The 18187-nt window shown below is 45.0% G+C and overlaps 2 protein-coding genes across 5 annotated transcripts in view; one reads left to right on the forward strand and one right to left on the reverse strand.

The window, feature by feature from the left end:
- Positions 1-255, reverse strand: part of RCSD1 (RCSD domain containing 1) — a 32141-nt gene extending 31886 nt beyond the window's left edge. For all 4 annotated transcript variants that reach the window (XM_050333661.1, XM_050333659.1, XM_050333660.1 and 1 more), the window contains exon 1: positions 111-255. In XM_050333661.1, coding sequence (XP_050189618.1) covers positions 111-116 — 6 coding nt within the window. In that variant the 5' untranslated portion in view covers positions 117-255. The remainder of the gene's footprint in view (positions 1-110) is intronic.
- Positions 256-8600: 8345 nt separating this feature from the next.
- Positions 8601-16132, forward strand: CREG1 (cellular repressor of E1A stimulated genes 1). The gene is made up of 6 exons (XM_050334154.1): positions 8601-8793; positions 9210-9877; positions 12337-12456; positions 13757-13941; positions 14074-14106; positions 14530-16132. The coding sequence occupies exons 1-6, from the start codon at positions 8601-8603 to the stop codon at positions 14564-14566; spliced, it is 1236 nt and encodes a 411-aa protein (XP_050190111.1). The 3' UTR covers positions 14567-16132.
- Positions 16133-18187: the final 2055 nt, after the last annotated feature.

Raw genomic sequence — 18187 nt, forward strand, 5'->3', positions numbered from 1 at the left:
AGCGAAGAGAGATTTTGAAGCTGCCGTTAGTGAGAAATTGCTTTGCAAGGTGGAGCTAAAGCAGATCAAGTTGCGAGTCACAAGCTAGTGGAAATAAAAGTTTTCTTTACCTCCATGTCCCGCAAGAAAGAGGTGTCCTCGGGGCAATCTTTCTTCCCCACCCCTTTCCCTCTTATCTGTGGGAAAACTTAAGCCGAGCCAGAGTAAAATCGTGCCGCCGTGGAGGGAGTGTAATATCCAAGCCCCTGCTCAGCTTGAAAACTGACAGAGCCCAGCGAGTGGCCCTGCACTACGAACAAGGAAGAAGGGCGGGTGGGTGAGAGGAAGGGAGGGAGGGGAGAGGAGGGGGAGGCAAAGCAATCAGGGTTTAAATTTAGAAACAAATCTAAACAGATACTGTCCTTGTCGGAGTGCTGGGCTCAGGAGACAACAAGCAACAAACTCTGCTGCTGCGCCCAAACTTGGGGACACCACACGTGCATTGCCTCCCTTCCTTTCTTTCTCCCCTTCGTATTTTGTATCAATTTATCTTTATTCCCCTCCCACCCACCCCTGTTTCGTCTTTATTTCTCCTACTCCTTGTAGTTGCTGCCCCAGTGTCTGCCTGGACCTCCGCCATCCACGCTTCCCTTTCCAAGTCCCCAAGGTCTCTTGCTCGTTTCTTGTGAGGACGATCTCTTTCTCTCTAACTGCAGCTTCCCTTCTCTCTTCCACACTTTTTAGTAATTTCAGTCAGCAGTCTTTAGAGTGGTTAGAGAGGCAGAATAGGAGGAAAGTGAGGGTGATTACTGGGGTTGAACAGAATTTAAGGCATTGATGTCCTGGTGTGTGGCTAGGACTTCCAAGAAGGACAATATCTGCTGGGTGATTCCCCAGAGAGACAAGAGGGTGTTGCTCAAATGTGGGCACAAGCAGAGGGTCCCCACGCAAGGTTGTCACTGTCCAGCTGGAGAGCAGGACTAGCTCTTTCCACCCTGAGTTTGTGCCTCACAACACCAGATTAGAAGGTGCAGGTTGTTCTTCCCTCCCTCCACAGGCATGGACATACTTATGCACTGAAAGTGAGAAGCTTCCATGGTGATAGAAAAATTCAGATGAGGGAAAATGAAGCCTCTGGAATGTTTCGCTACGGTTTCCCTTTCCATTCTGATCACAGTGTTGCAAACCGGACATCTCTTTTAGCAACTGTTTGCATATGCTTCCTTCTCAAGAATTTCAGTCCCCACCTCTCAGAACAGGGTGGTGCAGAGGAATTTGGAAACACTCCCTTTGTCTTTTGCTGGCTTCCTTGCCTTGTGTGCAGCTGCAAAGTGACACAATGTCATATCGTCATTTTGGCAGGATACCTTGGGGGTAGAAGAGAGTTAAAGCGTATTTTCTAAAAGGGATGCATACTTTTGCTTCGCAGTGTTTCACAAGTCCCTGCTGGCTATGGCTGAAAACACTCCAGAATGGATTTAATTGTGAGCACCATGATATCCCAGTTTACTGTTACCAACCCTTTTCCTTACAGTGTAGTTAACTGTTGCTACACTGCATACTGTGGGACTCCCGTGGAATTAGCAGCTTTAAACTCGTGATCTCATTGTCTCCCAAATTCAATATGCAACAGTTACTCTGTCCCCAGCCAAAAGAGCGATAGGCTGAGTTGCTGCAATCGGAAGATTGGGCAAGAGGGCTAATTAATCTTCAGTTGTTGAAACACTAGATTAGTTGAAACCCCTCTGCTGTAAGTAACCAAAATGCAGCTGTAGATATAAGAAGATGGATTAAAGACCTAAAAGAAATATGAAAATGAAACTACTTGATCAGAAATCCTATTAATTTCTTCAAGTCCTGACAACAGTAGGCTAGGAGAGGGAACAGGAACTGAACTGAGAAGCAGGGTGAAGCAGGGAGGGCAGGACTCTTCTGCTGCCCATACTCTGCCTGTTCTTAGGACAGAAGGAGGATTTCAAGCCCAGGGGTTTCACTGGACATGGCTCACAAGTGTTGTTTTCAAGATTTCTGTAACAGACTGTCAAAATCACACCTCCAATGGCTGCTTTATGCTGATCACCTTCTGTTTCAGTATTTTCTTTTTTGCTTTCAGGGGTTGTACTCTGCAGAGGAAACTGCTTAGTTCTACAGGAAAGGAAACTGCCAGACAAACAGTATCACTTTACTCATACCAATAAAGCAAAGGTAGTTGCAGCTGCCCCACCACAGTTCTTTACTCTATTTCTGCTCCCAAGGACCTTGCCACAGAGCAAATCTTCTCTGCCAGCAGGATTCTCAAATGCCATTGCTCTAAGCATGGTACACAGTATTCAGTTTTGTAATGTTAAATCTTTCTTTCTTAAGGAGCAAGGAGAGAATGCACAGAAATATGGTGTTTTTCTCCAGATGGGAAGACATGAAGTGTGGATTAGTTCTCCTCTTTCTTATTTCTGGACTGAAAAACACTAGAAACTCTGAGCAAAAAACCCACATGTTTCAACTGTGAGAACTTTGTAACAAACCTTAATTAAGGGAGGTTATGCTGAGAAACTGGGTGTTTTACACCATATGCATATGCAAGTATGAATGTGAGGTATCTGTGAGTGTGACTCTCTACATCCCTGTGTGTATATCTGCTTAGAGACCTTCTGGGATGTAGCAGTGTCTAGGAGATTAACTTCTTCTTATATGCAAAAAAAAAGTTGCCACATCTGTTCTACTCTGGAGGAAAAAAAAAACCAGTCATCACCACAATTGCCATGAAAAGGGACTGTAGAGGGAAATTTCATTTGACTGAGAAAATGTTGCAACTGCAGCTGCCTGGATTTTGCAGCTTCCCGGCTCACTCTTTTCAAGACACGTGAGGCCAAACCAGCAAGTTTGCTTCAGGCCAAATGAACTGGTACTTCTGCTACGGAGCAGCACGTGGGTGAGAGGTGCAAGGAACTCCTTCATCCTGGAATTCCTGCAAAACAGGTAGCATAAGTAGTTCTGCCATGCTCAGAAAAACCACGTTTAATATTTGCTGGCCTCCTGCATTTTGGCTATGAAGGATGGACAGTGGAACCTCCACAGGTTGCTGTAGTGAACAACAACGAGGAGATGCAGGGACATGGCAATTCTTTATTCAGAGACTAGCTAGTAAAAAAAGTTTCTGAGGGCATCTGAAGCTTTGACTCTGGCATTTGTGCCCATACAGTAATCTCATTCGGGTGTGTCTGCGTAGCTGCCAAATCTGGGAAGGTATGTTTTTCAGGGTAGTGGATGAGCAAAGGGTGGAGGGAGCTGTGGGTTCCTGCAAGACAGATTGAAATTCTATACTTTGTTAAGGCATTTGTTGAGGGTTTGGTAGAGCTCACCTGTCAATGCAAGTATCTGAAATTATTCTGTCAACCTCTCTCTCTGGCTTTGGCTGCTGCTATCCATATGATTTCCCAGAATTCATACTATTAACCAGCAGTTGTTACTATATTGGGCTTTTGACTGCCTGAAAACGGGTCTCAACCCTTCCTGTTCCCACTCAAGCAACTCAATTCTCAACCGAAAAAAAAAAAAAGGGGGACAAGGTAACTACAAAAAAAAAAAAAAAAAAGCATTTGCATTTCAAAGATCGATCAGGTCTAAAAGCCAACATCCTGTTTTGGGTTGGCTTTGCACATCAGCCCCTCTGACAATGGCAATCTGACAGGAAGTGAACGTGAGCAGCGTTTTTCTAAGGGAAGCTCCCTTTATTGAACCCACCATTCTGCTCACTGTGCTCTGAAGCCTCTGCTCCCGCCCACCCTGCCCTCGCCCCTCAGCATTTCAAACTAACACTGTGGACGCTGAGCCTCATCCTCCTCTTCGGGGAGTTATCAGCAGGAAATGAAGTCAGCTGGAACGCTTTGTACCATCAGCATTTTCCTGGTCGGGCCATGCAGCTGCAGTGAGGCACGTCTGGGAGTGCACAGGCACACACGTGCCAGCACCCACACGGACACATGGACACTGTGCAACCCTGGGAACTGGGGTGAGCAGGAAAGCCCCGTTACCAAAGATGTTTGGGTTAAATGAAAGGCTGAACGGGGAGTGTGAGACTGTGTGCTTTTCATACCCAAAAAAGGAGGTGATGGAGACTAACTGAAATATTGAATCATTTCACATGTCCTTGACTGTCAGCTGGCACCTGAGTGCTAAAATCATGGTTCACATGGACCAGGCTTCTTAATTCCTAAGCAGAGTAAGGTTAGGAAAATGCTGCATGGTACCGGAAGCATTTCACCTGTGATGCTCATAATAATGAGGTCATACTGAGGTGGCTCACCCTCATTCATACCAGGCCACTTGGGGCTGGTGGGTGGTGTACAGGCAGCTGGTGTCATCTCTTGCTTTGGAAAGCTCTTCTTTCACTGCTAATCTGCTTAACTTCAGAGAACAAAGTGAGCAGGGATATTAAGAGGCATGGTTGCAACCCATCGTATTAATATAGTGATGGGACAAATATTACCAGCATCAGCCACTGGCAACTTGCTTCCAGACTGAACAATTCCTCTATCAGCTACTAGTTTTAATACACAACAAAGCTTAATATAAACAAACAAACCCACTCAGAACATGGGTGCTGACTCAATCCCAGGTGTCTGTGTCGGATACAACCATGTTTTTGATCACATTGTTCTCAGGCCAGTCCTACTGCCTGTCCCTCAACATCCTAGAAAGTAGTGTCACAAGCAGTGGCTCTTGCCAAGAGCTTCCTCAGCTCAAGCGCTGACTGAACAGCACAGTTTTCTGACTGAAAATGGGACAACATTTCTGGTCCCCAACTAGTTATGGACAGGGGAAGCTTGCTTTGCCACTGCCTGTGTGGTGGCTGCTAAAAAGGTAAAAGGACTTTCAGCTGAATACCAGGCCAGCACTGTGTTCATTGTACCCATCTTCTAAAAACAACACTGATGAAAAGGTCAGTTAAAAAAGCTAAATTCCCAATCAAGGTAATCCAGGAACTCTGAGGATAAGAACAAAACACATAACACCTTCTTGTTTTCAGCAAAGGTCGGTGTTGTGTGCCATTTCCTAACAACAGCAGTGCTACATTATTTGACAGGACTGATATCTCCTCAGGAGGGTATCTAACCAACATTTTTAGAAACAATTTGCATGGTGGGGCTCATGTGGCATGGAGCACTGGCACTTCAAAGCACTGAGTGCTTCAGTTTTTGCCAGAGCTGACTCACAGGTCAGTTGCTTCTGTCATACACAGCAGCAAGTGGCTTTAATCACTTTAATCACTCTGGCTGTCATTTGAATGCAGAGAGCTGGCCAAGCTCTACACACAGTGAGGCTGCACAGCCCACAAGTGTTATCTGGACACAGACAGGTTTCTGTTCACAGACAGACTGCATGACTGAGACAGGAAGCCTGGACCAGGGCACAGCCAGACTGCACATCTGAGGAGAAACCTTGCCCAGCCCATCCTACAGCCAAGCCGTCTAAAGAGAGAGCTGGCTCAGGGAAAACCAGCTGTGAAGAGGGCAGACAAAGCTCGACGGTACACTAGCCCATCTCTGGCTAAAATACATCTTCTCCAGAGACACAGCCTGAAGCATGTAAAACACAGTGAAATAAAGACTGATCCATGAACTGGCCAGCTCCTCCAGGACAGAGTAAACTGGATCCATCTTTGGTGAGATATTAACTGTCTATTTACTGGTTTTTTAATGCAATAAAGCACACGAGTTGAAAATGAGAAGTACTGGCTGGCAATACTTTCTTGACCTTATCATGCAAGGGTGCTGGGAGCCCTGAGACATATTGCACTGTGGCAGAGATAACCCTTCTCCTTTCTCCGAGATCCAGCTGAGCAAGCGAGAGAGCCTGGAGATTGACTTCAGATAATTCATCCTTTCAGAGTAAGGTGAAAGACTTAAACACCTTATCCCTCACCCTACAGTTTCACTCTACACAGCCCATCCAAGAAATAGGGCACCAAAACAAGCCCCTTTTTTTTACTGCAATGTTCAAGACTGTACACCACAGTGCACCATCCATTGTAGAGACCACTCAGCCTAATAAATCCCATTCTCCGAAGAGGAAAGCCAATGTTATTTGCTTCCATAAGTCCTGCCGAGCACTGAATTCCCACTAGAATTCCCATCAGACTCATCGGCCCAAGTGCACTAGGGTTGTGCAGCACAGCCCTGGGCAGCTGGGGACAGAGAAGGCTGCAGATGTGCCACAAGGCTGTAAGGGCAGGGAAAGGCAAGGAAAACTTGGCAGACCTTGTTTGGATGGGCTTTTTCTCTTGGCACCTGAGATCCCGCTGTGTGTTCCCAGAGGTGGCGGGGGGGGGGGGTGAGAAATGATCTCCCACTCTCTTTATGAGGTTCACTTTGACTCTCCTCCCACAGGGGCTGTGTGGCTCCAGTAACATGCACCCTTTCTATAATAGGAGGGATGGCCACATTAAGCAAATACATGTATCTAAATCCAGAACATAACTTTTTTTTCTGAGCAAAATAATAAAAATAATAAAGAATTGCTAGCCCTGCTTGCCACATCCTATCTTCTTTCCTTTCTATCTTTCCGCCCACCCCTCCCCTGTGTGGCACTTATTGTTTGTTACTTCCACATGCTCTCTATGGTATCCCTTCTTTCCTGTGCTGACCCCCCAACCACCTCCTGCCTGTTCCCTGTCATGCCCTGCTGCTCCCCAGTAACATCATTCACACACATACTCTGCCACCACTGCCATTTGTCCCTTTGACTGCATCAAGTAAATACTGACACCTGCTCCCAGGCTCTCCAAGGGCAGGACTGCTTGTAAAAGGAGAGAAAAATGCAGTTTCTGTGTATGTACACATATGTTGGTAGGGACAGAAAAGAGCAAGCTATAATGTCTCTGGTTTAGCCATAAAAACCTCTAACAAAAAGTGTTTCTAACATCTTGTTTTCCTCATCCCCTTTTCTTTCCTAAGATATTTTTCTAGACCATTTTTGACCCTTTCTTCCACTCTCACTCATGCAGAACGGCTCCTGCCTTTTTCCCTCCAACATGTTCCACTCCTGCCCCTCACCTGAACATATTGTATAATCCTGCATACACACAGACAAACTTTAGCACATTCTCTTCTCTCATAACTCACTCCTTTTCTCCCTCTGGTTTTCTCCTCAGCACTCTGCCCTGAAATATCCCTTGTCCTGTACTACACACAAGGCTTCCTGTGTGTAGCCTGTATGGTCTGTAGGCTTAACCACCTACCTCAGCTGAATGGTTGCACATCAGGAGTTCAGAGTACCTTTTTTTTTTGTTTGTTTTCAGGAGAAGGCAGCAGCAGAAGGCTCTGTGTGTCCAGGACGCAGAGGAGAGGCAGGAATCTCTGTCTGTGCTCTGCAGGCAAGGGGGAATACTGGAGGAAAAATTATTTTGTTCTGCCTGTTTAGGATAGCAGATAAATGGTAGGACAGGGATGTGTGGTGTTTTTTCCTTCCTGAATTCAGCCCAACAGAATGATCCATCTGGCCTTCTACAAGCTGTGGGTGCTGTAAGGGCAGACTGTAGTAGTCTCACAGTAAGTTAATTTGGGTTTCTCAGTGCGTGGAAAAATGAAAATTCACTGTCTTTCAGGAGAAGTTGAATCAAGTCTCAGTATTATCCCAGTTAAAAACATCTATTTATACAAATCTTTGTAAGGATACTGAGCACAAAGTGGTGGTTACAATAAAGTACAGCTCAGCGTTTATTTGGGTAAGTAATGCAATTCTTACCCTGCAAGGCCTTCGGTGGAATGGTGTTCAACTAGGAAAACCAAGTCTTGCAGAAGAGAGGGCTCTGCCATACAGGGCCTGCAGTGTGCAAGAGATAAAGCCTGAGCACTTCCTAATAGCAAATCATCCTATAGTCTTTGCTGTCTAAATCAGTTCAAGATAGTCCCTGCTTGCTGTAATTAAATGACAAAGTTCCCCTCAGGGAAAGCTGAGCCACAAACACCTGTGCTGACACAGAACCAGCCCTTGAGTCCGATTTGGCAGCGGGCAGGGACAGCGGGGCTGATAGTGCCACAAACCACCCTTTGACCACAGAATTGTTCAGGTTGGAAAAGACCTTTAAGATCAAGCCCAACCACTAACCCAGCACTGTCGCATGCACCGTTAAACCACGTCCTAAAGTACCGTATCCACGCGGGGTTTTTGGAACGCTTTTCAGGATCCGACGGACTTCCATGAGGCAGGGGCGATGCCAGGGGACGGCTTCTGCCGGGCTATCCCGGGGCACCTGGGACCCGCCGGACGGACCGGCCCCGGGCCGGTGGGTGCTGGAGGGTGAGCGGGCAGCCCCGTGTGCGGGGCTGGCTCTGGTACAGCCGCCGGGAACCGCCGGGAAAGGCCGGGAACCGCTCCCGGAAGCCGCCGGAGCTGCTCCCGCCAGCGCCCCCCGCAGCCCGACGGGATCCCTGCCGCCCCATCGACACGTGATTGCCAGGGAATTCTGCGGGCCGAGGCCCGCGATGCGAGGCTCGACAGGAACAACGCGTTGGTCACAACAACCCCATGGAGCGCTGCAGGCTGGGGACGGAGCGCCTGGAAAGCGGCCCGGTGGAATAGACCTGGGGGTGCTGGTCCACAGCTGCTGGACATGAGCCACGATGTGCCCAGGCAGCCAAGAAGACCAATGGCATCCTGGCCTGGATCAGGAACAGTCTGACCAGCTGGATCAGCTCCGCCTGTACTCGGCACTGGTGATGCCGCACCTCGAGTGCTGTGTCCAGTTTTGGACCCTCACTCCAGGAAAGACATTACAGTGCTGGAATGCGTCCAGAGAAGGGCAACGGAGCTGGGGTAGGGTCTGGAGCACAAGTCCTACAAAAAGTAGCTGAGGGAGCTGGGGAGGCTCAGCCTGAAGAAAAAGAGGCTCAGGGATCACCGTATCACTCTCTCCAACTTCCTGAAAGGAGGTTGTAGCCAGGTGGGGGTCGGGCTCTTATCCCAGCAATAGAATGACAGGACACAGCCTTAAGCTGTACCAGAGCGGTTCAGGTTGGACATTAGGAGGAATTTCCTCATGGAAGGGATGATCAGACATTGGAAGGGGCTGCCCGAGAGGTGGTGGAGTCACGCTCCCTCGAGGTGTTTACGACAGGACCTGGCCGTGGCACTCAGTACTATGGTCTGGCTGACACGGTGGTGTTCGGTCATAGGTCGTACTCCGTGATCTCAGAGGTCTTTTCCTACCTAATTCATCCTGTGCCCCTGAGATTCTGAACAGCCTCTCGCTGATTGCCGGACTGCTGCTGACTCTGCCCCGCCTCCCTCCCTCCCTCCCGACGGGCGGACGGACGGACACCGGACGGCGGTCAGCGCCCCCAGGGCTGTTTACAACATCTGCACTCGTGGGCCCGCGCCCTGCGCTTCTCATTGGCCGAAGAGGGCGGGCATCGCTAGTCCATTGGCTGATGGCGGGCGGGCCAATCCCTCACTCCCAAGATTGCTCCTCATTGGTGGGGGCGGGCGGGCAGCTCCATTCCCATTGGCGAAGGGTGGGCAGGCTCCGCCCCCTGGCGCGCGGCCGGGGCTGTGCGGGACGCGGGCGGCTCGGCCCGTCGCTCGGTGGCGGGGAGTGGTATTTGAGTGCACGGCTGTGAGGGGGAGGATGGCGGGGCTGCTGCTCTGCATGGCCTCAGCGCTGCTGCTAGCGGCCGCGGGGGCCATCCCGCCGCCCGAGGACGCGGCGCGCATGGCGCGCTTCGTCCTGCACAGCTGCGACTGGGGCGCTCTGGCCACGCTGTCGGCGCAGGAGGGGCTGCGCGGCCGCCCCTTCGCCAACATCTTCTCGCTCAGCGACGGGCCCCCGGGGCCCTTCGGCGGCAGCGGCGTCCCCTACCTGTACCTGACGGACATGGAGATCTCCGTGCAGGACCTGGAGGTGAGCGGGGCAAGGGGTGTGAACAGCGTGAGCAGTGACCCCCCCACGGGACGCCCAGAGGAGTGCCCAGGGTACCGAGGCAGCGTGGGGTTTTGCTTGGTTGCCTGCACTTTTTCATCTCACTGGCAAGCGGTGGTTGGAGTTGCTTTTGCTTTTTAAGTTCACACCAGCCCTGCGAAGGCAGCGCGACAGCACTGAGTTCACAGAATCCCAGAATCCTTAGGGTTGGAGGGGACCTCTGGAGATCATCCTGATGCCGGGGCAGGGTCACCTGGAGCAGGTGACACAGGAAAGCATCTAGGCTGGTTTGGAATGTCTCCAGAAAGGGAGACTTCCTGGGCAGCTGTTCTAGTGCTCTAACACCCTCAACGTAAAGTTGTGTTCAGGTGAAACCCCTTGTGGTTTAGTTTGTGGCTGTTCCATGGACACCTCATTTGTTGTTATCCCTTGAGCAATTACTATCTCTTGAACAGCTGAGCATGAGCAATGCTGTCCATGTTGACACTCAAAGGGCCTCCTGAAAAGTTCCTGCTCGTCATGGCCTTGAGAAATGGCAGAAGCAGCACCAAACAGAGGAAGTGGCTGGAACTTCCAGAACCACCAAGCAGAGAAATGAGGCGCCACAGAATGTCACCAAAAAAAAAAAAAATCCAAAGGACTGGAAATTGGCAGTGTGGGACTTTAAACAAAGAGGGCTCCTACACAGGCTGCTGAAGGAATAGTAATTAAATCTCTGGAGCTTACCGTAAAGGGAAGCACACAAGCAAAGGCAGCATTGGCATGTTGTGGCTCTGAGAGTGTGTAATTTGCCTTGTCCCAGATCTTTTGCCTGCCTGTGCCAAGGGAGGTAGCTAAAAACTTAGAGATATAGCAGTCGTGTGCCTCCTTTACAGGAAAACTTTTTTTGTTCCAGTAGCTGTTGCAGTGTTAGTAAAAAAAACCCACAAAACGCAAAATAATAGAAAATATCTATTGACTTTATCATAACCCCTTTTTGTTTGTTCCCTGCTGTGTTTTACTTTGTTACATTAAAATGCCTTAATTATGTATCTAAGTGCTGTAGAAATTTATCTTGTATAGTATCTCCCCGTCCACCCCAGCTACAGCCTTTTGTTTTCAGAATAATATAAAAACTATGGTGTGAATGGCTATTGGACGTTTTCCTTCAGAAAGCTCCTCAACAGATCCTTATTTTGCTTTTACAGGGCAGAAACATTTGACATGTGATAGTCACGTGCTAGGGAGAAGGTGCTGAACAATCATGAGTCAGCTTTTTCTGTAGTTACGCAACTTCCTCTCTGTCAGGTGGTGCCTCCTGTTTCATGAGTTCACGGGCACTCTTTGTAGTGTTTGAGTGACTTTTGGGAGGTTCTTTTTGACATGCCTCTTCTAGTGAAATTTCTCAAAGCAGGTGAACTTTCTTTGCTGGGAGATAATGAACATAATGTACGTGTGTTATGTATGTATGTGACACTCTGCAGTAGGGAGCGCTGTTTTGCACCAATATTTTTCAAGCCATGGTCACCAAATTAGTTTTAGAAAAACAATCAGGTACAGATTCTTTAACTTTTCAAGTTAGGTGTTTCTCTTAGGTTTTAAGAGTATGTCTAAAATTCACTTTAAATTTCAAAAGAACTGACTGGTTTAGGGCAGCCAGGAGGCTTGTTTTGAAGGGAGGAGTTGTTTGGTTTAGGTTTAACTAATATTATTAGCAGCTGTGAAACTCAGTTAGTTACCTTCTCAGTTACTCTTTGTCCTTCCACCAGAATTAATAAAGTTCACTGTATGTATGTCCTTTTTTTCTGTGCTGTATGTAGTTGGAATATGTCATAATTTGAAGGTGAAATAGCTAGACTGTATATTGAATTCAGGAGCCCCTGGTGGTCTAGTGGTAAGGGCGCGGCGCTGTCACCGCTGAGGCCTGGGTTCGATTCCCGGTCAGGGCCACTCCCGGGCAGGTGGGGCTCGTTAGCCCTTAAAGGCAACCCATCTACGTCCTAAGGGCCTCGCTGCCACCGTCCAAGCTCGCTTGGCCCCGGCAGATGAACCTTAGGATTAAAGGGTGGGCTCAGTTCCGCGCACACTGTGTCTCACCTAAAAAATCCAATGCGCAGGCTGGAAGGTGTAAAGACCTTCCCTGGATCTTCACTCGCAAAGACTGGCCATTATTATATTGAATTCAGAGTTTTGAGGAGTGCTGTTTTTTGACATTTGCATTTTATGCTAAAAAGCTTCAGCACACTTCAAAACCGGGCATTCTTTCAGATTCAGAGCTCATCTAAGTAGGCTTTCAGCTACAGTCAGGAAAAGGTGATGACAGCTTTAGTCTTTTTAGCAGTAATACTGAGCTGAATAAAGTACCAAGAGCTGAATAAAGTACTAACAGCTGAAAATGTGGCAGGGATGGCATTTTTCTTGCAAAAGTATGTAAACCTCTTATCTTATTTCTTGCATTTCAGGTCAATTCAAATGCCTCCTTAACTGTGTCTTTGGCACAGACTCCTTACTGCAGGAGGCACAGATATGATCCCCAGAATCCCCTCTGTGCCCACATAATCTTCGCTGGGAGCATTGTGAAGGTAAGCAGCTGAAAGCTGAACACTGGGCAAGGTTGTGTGCATCAAGTAGTGTTGTTTAGTGGGAGGAGAAGAGAAAAGTTAGAAATTCTGTGCAAAAGCATGTGAAGAGATGTTATGTGCTGTGATACCCCAAGACTGGTTCGTAGTTTGAGGAAAATGAGGTTACCCCTTGATATTTGCAGGAGCTCTGTTGGTATGTCTTTAACAAGGAATTTGAGGGGACAGCACTGTAACATTAGAAGTCTCCCTCCTTCCCCTAGTTGTGTTCTGAAACTAAGAAGTCTACGACAACTCACTTGGAAAAGCCTTCATACTTCATTCACATCTCTCCTGCTCAGCTAAATTCTTTGGTCCATGCATTGTGACAAACGTGCTTCTGAATCTTTATTGCTCAGGCCAATATTTACTTCAACAAAGTTACCATATTAAAGTTACAGGATTAGAACAATAAAGTTACAAAAATAAAATTACAGTATTAGAGGCAAAAAAAAGTGCATTATATATATCTAGTGTCATTGCTGCCAGGACAGCATTCTTTCGTGTCTTTCTTTGGTGTCTCATGGAAGGAATTTAGAACTGCATGTGTTATTGATTGAAGATCTTAATCCCATCATTGAAGATGATGATTGAGGATTACTCTCTCTTAGATGGTAGTTTAAATTTTGGTGTTTTCACACCTCTGATGTTTGTACATTGCACTCAGCAATGTTTTATTGCTTTCCTGAGTTTCTCATTGATAATGGAGTCAGGTTTTTTCAATTAGTTCTTCAAATACCATACTCTAACTTGTTAATTTAACTCTTTAAACACTGTATTTTAAGTGCCGTCACACTTTTCAATGAGTTTCTCTGTAGTTCTGCTATACCATCCTATTTGTGTGTGTGTTTGCCAAGGTCTGAACACAGTTCAGATCTGTTTGTGTCAGTTTGAATCAGCAGGTGCAGAGGAGGTAAAATTACACCTAAGACATCACTTTGTAATAATTCAGCAAGATTCCATACTCTTCTGTTTTGTGTTTTGTTGAAAGACTTATTCTTATGTTGATGAAGTACTTTCTTGCTCACGCTAACTTTAAAAGCACCCTTTTGATTTAATGTTAAAATCAGCTGCCTTGGAATTTTTGCCTGTCTCACATACACCACATTGAAGATGAGTGGACTCTGCCACAGTAATGAGTCCCCTGGGACAAGGCATGGCAGAACTGGAAAGAGCACACTGCAGTCAGCAGTGGTTTTTTTTTAACTAAAATCTGTCTTTATATGACTATCTTACTGTAATACTTTGCTATTTTTTTGTTTAGGTGAATGATTCAGAAGCAGTCTTGGCCAAAAAAGCATTATTCAGTCGCCACCCTGAAATGGAAAGTTGGCCTAAGGATCATAATTGGTTCTTTGCCAAATTCAACATCACCAATATCTGGGTCCTCGACTACTTTGGTGGATTGAAAATTGTGACACCAGAAGAATATTATAGTGTCAAACCTTAGTAAGTACTGGAGTTTTTAATGCCTAACTCTCGTTGTGTTTGAAACCTGTAAAATGTCTCCTGATTGTTAACAGTATGTACTGTATATTACCTGTCTCTGGTTTTTATATGCATTTATGTCTTTTCTCTAAGTGATCTACTGGATGCAGTGTCTGAAGTCATGAGGTATGTTTGAATAGGGGATCCAACTGTGTAAAAGCATCAAATATAGTATCTGTAGAACTGTACATGATTAACTGCACCTCAGCTTAAGTAGTTTCTTGGGACTCCTGTAGAGTGGGCACAGTCCCTGTCCTCAGAATTAATTGCAAGAGAGATGATGTTTTGGTCTAATAATTAAAAGCAGTGAGACTGTTCAGCATTTATGAAGCTGTATTAATGGGATCACAGCAATATTGCTAATATTTTCAGAACAAAATTGCTATACATTTATTAAACTATATTTATATAGTTTAATATATAAATATTAAACTAAAGAGAAATTGTGTTCTTTTATCTACATAAAAGTTAGTCTTGATAACATACAAACGTATTTTAGCTCAGTCAGAAATTATGCAATAATTTCACTCTTTTTCTTACTCCTTGTAGATGGAAGAAGATCCGTGTGATGCTGATATGGAAATGAATTACTTTGGCTGTTTCATGAAAGATTTATTTTTTCTATGTATTGTAGAGCTGAATTAATAACACAGTAAATCAAACACCTCATATTGTTAATGAGCATGTATTACCCTTATAAAGCAGATTTAACTTCTCACTAACTTGAATCATAGTGTGCTCAAAAACCTTTGTGCATAATCCTTAACTAAATTTTATTAATTGGATGTGATTTTGGAAAGGTGGCTGACAGTCTGCATTCAGAAGTGTTTTTTTTACTAGAATCTAAAGGATTAGTCCAGTTCTAAAGTTTTCAGTGTGTTAGCTAAATAATATCTGTTTGTGAGCACTCTCCAATTCTATTTTATTTTTAATACCACTTTAGTTTAGAATTTTATGGCAAAATACTACAGGATGGCTCAGATGACTCGGATCAGTGGAATGGAAAGCACTGCTTGTGTTACAATGGTAAATGATGTGCTGAGTTCCCAAATCCTGGTAAAAATTTCCTTTGCACTCTGATACACTCCCTTGTTTGAGCCATTTTTTTAATTTTGCTGCCTATATTGAATGTGCTGTAGGATACAGTTGTATTTATGCAAACTGTACATGTACCTCAGGATAAGTTCTTGATACCTCTTCAGTGGTTACATGCCCTGACCCTTTAAAAGAAACTGGGTGGTATCTGATTAGGATTCTGAAATCTTCAGCTTTGGCTGTATCAGCTTTTATTTCCCTCAGCAGTAGAACTGAACAGATTTTAGGGTTTGGAAGCCTTACATGTCACTTCTGGGTTAGTAACCCATGCTCTATAAGTCATGAATCATGTGTGTCATACTGTATTGCTCCTTTTTCACTTCTGGGTTAGTAACCCAGTAACCCCCTTCTGGTTAGTAACCCAGAAGTGAAAAAGGAGCAATACAGTATGACACACATGATTCATGATTTATAGAGCATGAAAATTAGTGAAAAGTGTACATAGTTAATTCTGTGTTATAATAAGTTGCACACAACCACAAAACGCCCCCAAATTAACACCTTTTTACATCCTCTCTCGTCTGCTGTGTGCAAAGTTCACAAACACTAAAAAGCGTTTATGAACAATTAAGTTGGTTTTACAATGAGCAAATATTACCTAGTTAACCTAGAATCTGAGAATTTAGACTCCTTAGAGGCAGATTCTTATATAGAAGAGTGGGATTTCTTATATAAAATCCCTACATCTTAATGTTGTTGTTATATCACTACTGGAATGATTTGTGAAAATATTTGTTATGTAACTTACTAAGTTTTCCTTCTCCAGAAGGGGAAGGAAGGAAATTTTTACTGTTCTTCTATTTTAAAACTAATTTAAGATCAAAAAAAGTTACAATATGGAAACAATTTATGCTGAACAGGTAACATCGATATTTAATATGAAATTGAAAAGTATTTTTATATAAGGCATGGCAATTGTAGAAACTCATATGAATCTTTGTCATGGACTTAATCTTTACTGTGAGGACACCTGAATGCATTACATGTCACCCTGTAACTTCTCATGTGTGAGACTGATGATGCTGAGCTTTTGTTAAAATTAAAATATTTTTGACAAGTGGTGTCAAGTGTTATTTATTGCACGTTTGAGAATTCTTCTCTCTCTCCTCCTGCTCTCTTTCACACAGACACTCTCTCTTCAATGTTAGTGTTTTATTGTTGCCCTGGAGTCTTTCATTCTTGCAAGGATAAAGGGGGAAACATCCCTATTTACACCTGGCTTTCCCCTCCATGGATGAAATAAGCATCTTTGTGTTTCACTTTCTTTCCTGCATCTAATACTGTGAAATGGAACATAATAACAGTGGAGTTTGTGAAGGTGAATACAAGGAAGCCTCATTTGATTATCCTTTTCAGTCAGAGCTTCTGCATTTTGACATGAAATCTGTGTCATTAGCAGGCACGTTTCCAGCCAGCCCCAGGAAAGCAGGGCTTCATTACACCTTAACAATGAATAGAAAGACAAATGCCATAATTCTGAATATTCCCGCTTCCTTCTTCCTCCAGCAGCTCTTATTGCTGGGCATGACATCCTGTGGCCTGGGGTGTTCCTCTGGTCACTTGGGGTCAGCTGTTCCTGCATCCCCAGACTCCTCACTGGAAGGGCAGGACCTAAATAAGAACAAACTGGTGTGTTATCAGGGCTGTTTAAAGTACAAATTCAAAACATAGCCTCAAACACGCTGCTTTGAAAAAAACCCCAAACCCCTCCATTCCAACCAAAACCAGTACATCACCTTCAAAAGTATCACTTCCATAAGGCTTCTCTGTTTCTGATTGTCTTGTCTCACTGTCGCGGTCGAGGCGGGAGGCGACACAGTTTCAGCATACCAGCTTGCTTTATTGCAACAGTGCAGCTACCTTTATACAGTTCTGGGGTGACACATGTACGCACAGCATTGGTTTACCATTTCATAACAACTCATGATTGGACACACAGCCACATGTCTTAACGCAATAGGTTAACATTCCTAACAGGAAACCCACTCTGTGTCACAGTCCTACTGTCCTTACACCCTCTGCCAGGTGTAAGAAGTTCTGTCTTCGGTATCTCAGTTTACAGAGAGCCCAGAACCAGCTGGGCTCCCCCACATCTCACCAGTACCAATTCACAAGTATTTTCTGATTGTGAGTAGAAGGGCTTTTTTGAGTAACAAACGAGTTTTGTTATACTACTGCATTTTATTGGAACAATTTTAGATCATCCAAATCTCTTACATTTGAAATTTGAAAGGACCCCAACCAGATGTTTTGGGGTTTTTTTCAGAAAGTGGTGAACAACAGAATGCTTAAGCTACATGTGCAGACCTGGATTTGAGATTTTGATCTGAGAAGAACTATCTGAAATTGTGTCTGTGCATCTCACTGAACATTTTTTGTGTATTTTTATATGTAGAAATGGATTGTAAAGGAGGTTAGGGTGTCAATCTCCCCTAGTGACAGGTGTGTAAATGTTAGTATCACCAACTCAAGAAAGTCACCAGCTTGTCCTGTTTTTCCTTGCCTTTTCTCCCTGTGTGCACCTTTGTTCTATTTGACTCATTTGGGAACTTGCTTGTGAACATGTTTCCTTTTTTCCTCTTATCCAGAAGCAATATGGTGGCTTAGAAGAGGCCAAGAATAAGAAATTGATACAGCTGTAAGCAATGAATCAGTGTTTCAACTTCTGTGTCCTCTGCCATGGCACGCTGGAAGTATCTGGGCATATTCTCAATAGCAATGAAATCAGCCACCATCCCCAGGAAGGTAAGTACCTGCATTCACAGATAGCAATCCGAGTCACAGGATAATTTAGGCACCTCATTAAGTCACAGGATGTTTGTTAGCTGGGAATCTAATAAGGATAATCACATCCTGTCTCTAACAATACAGTTGTGTTCTTCCATCTCTGTGTTTCTTCTTGGCGCTCAATTCTTGATTTTCAGTTTCGTTCTTACATTTTAATGCAAGAGTTGTGCCCAGGAGGTTCTTGCAACATGCTACATCATTACAGACCAGAACTTACGTAATATCAGGTATTTGTATAATCCTTTATTCAGTTCTCTCTGGAATTAATTTCTTAGCTATTTAGCCATCTTTGCAATAAAATAGAGGTAGCTCAGAGTCTTAGATT

This window comes from Myiozetetes cayanensis, unplaced genomic scaffold, assembly GCF_022539395.1.
Source record: "Myiozetetes cayanensis isolate MyiCay16 unplaced genomic scaffold, myiCay2020 scf5-8, whole genome shotgun sequence".
NCBI classification, from domain to species: domain Eukaryota; kingdom Metazoa; phylum Chordata; class Aves; order Passeriformes; family Tyrannidae; genus Myiozetetes; species Myiozetetes cayanensis.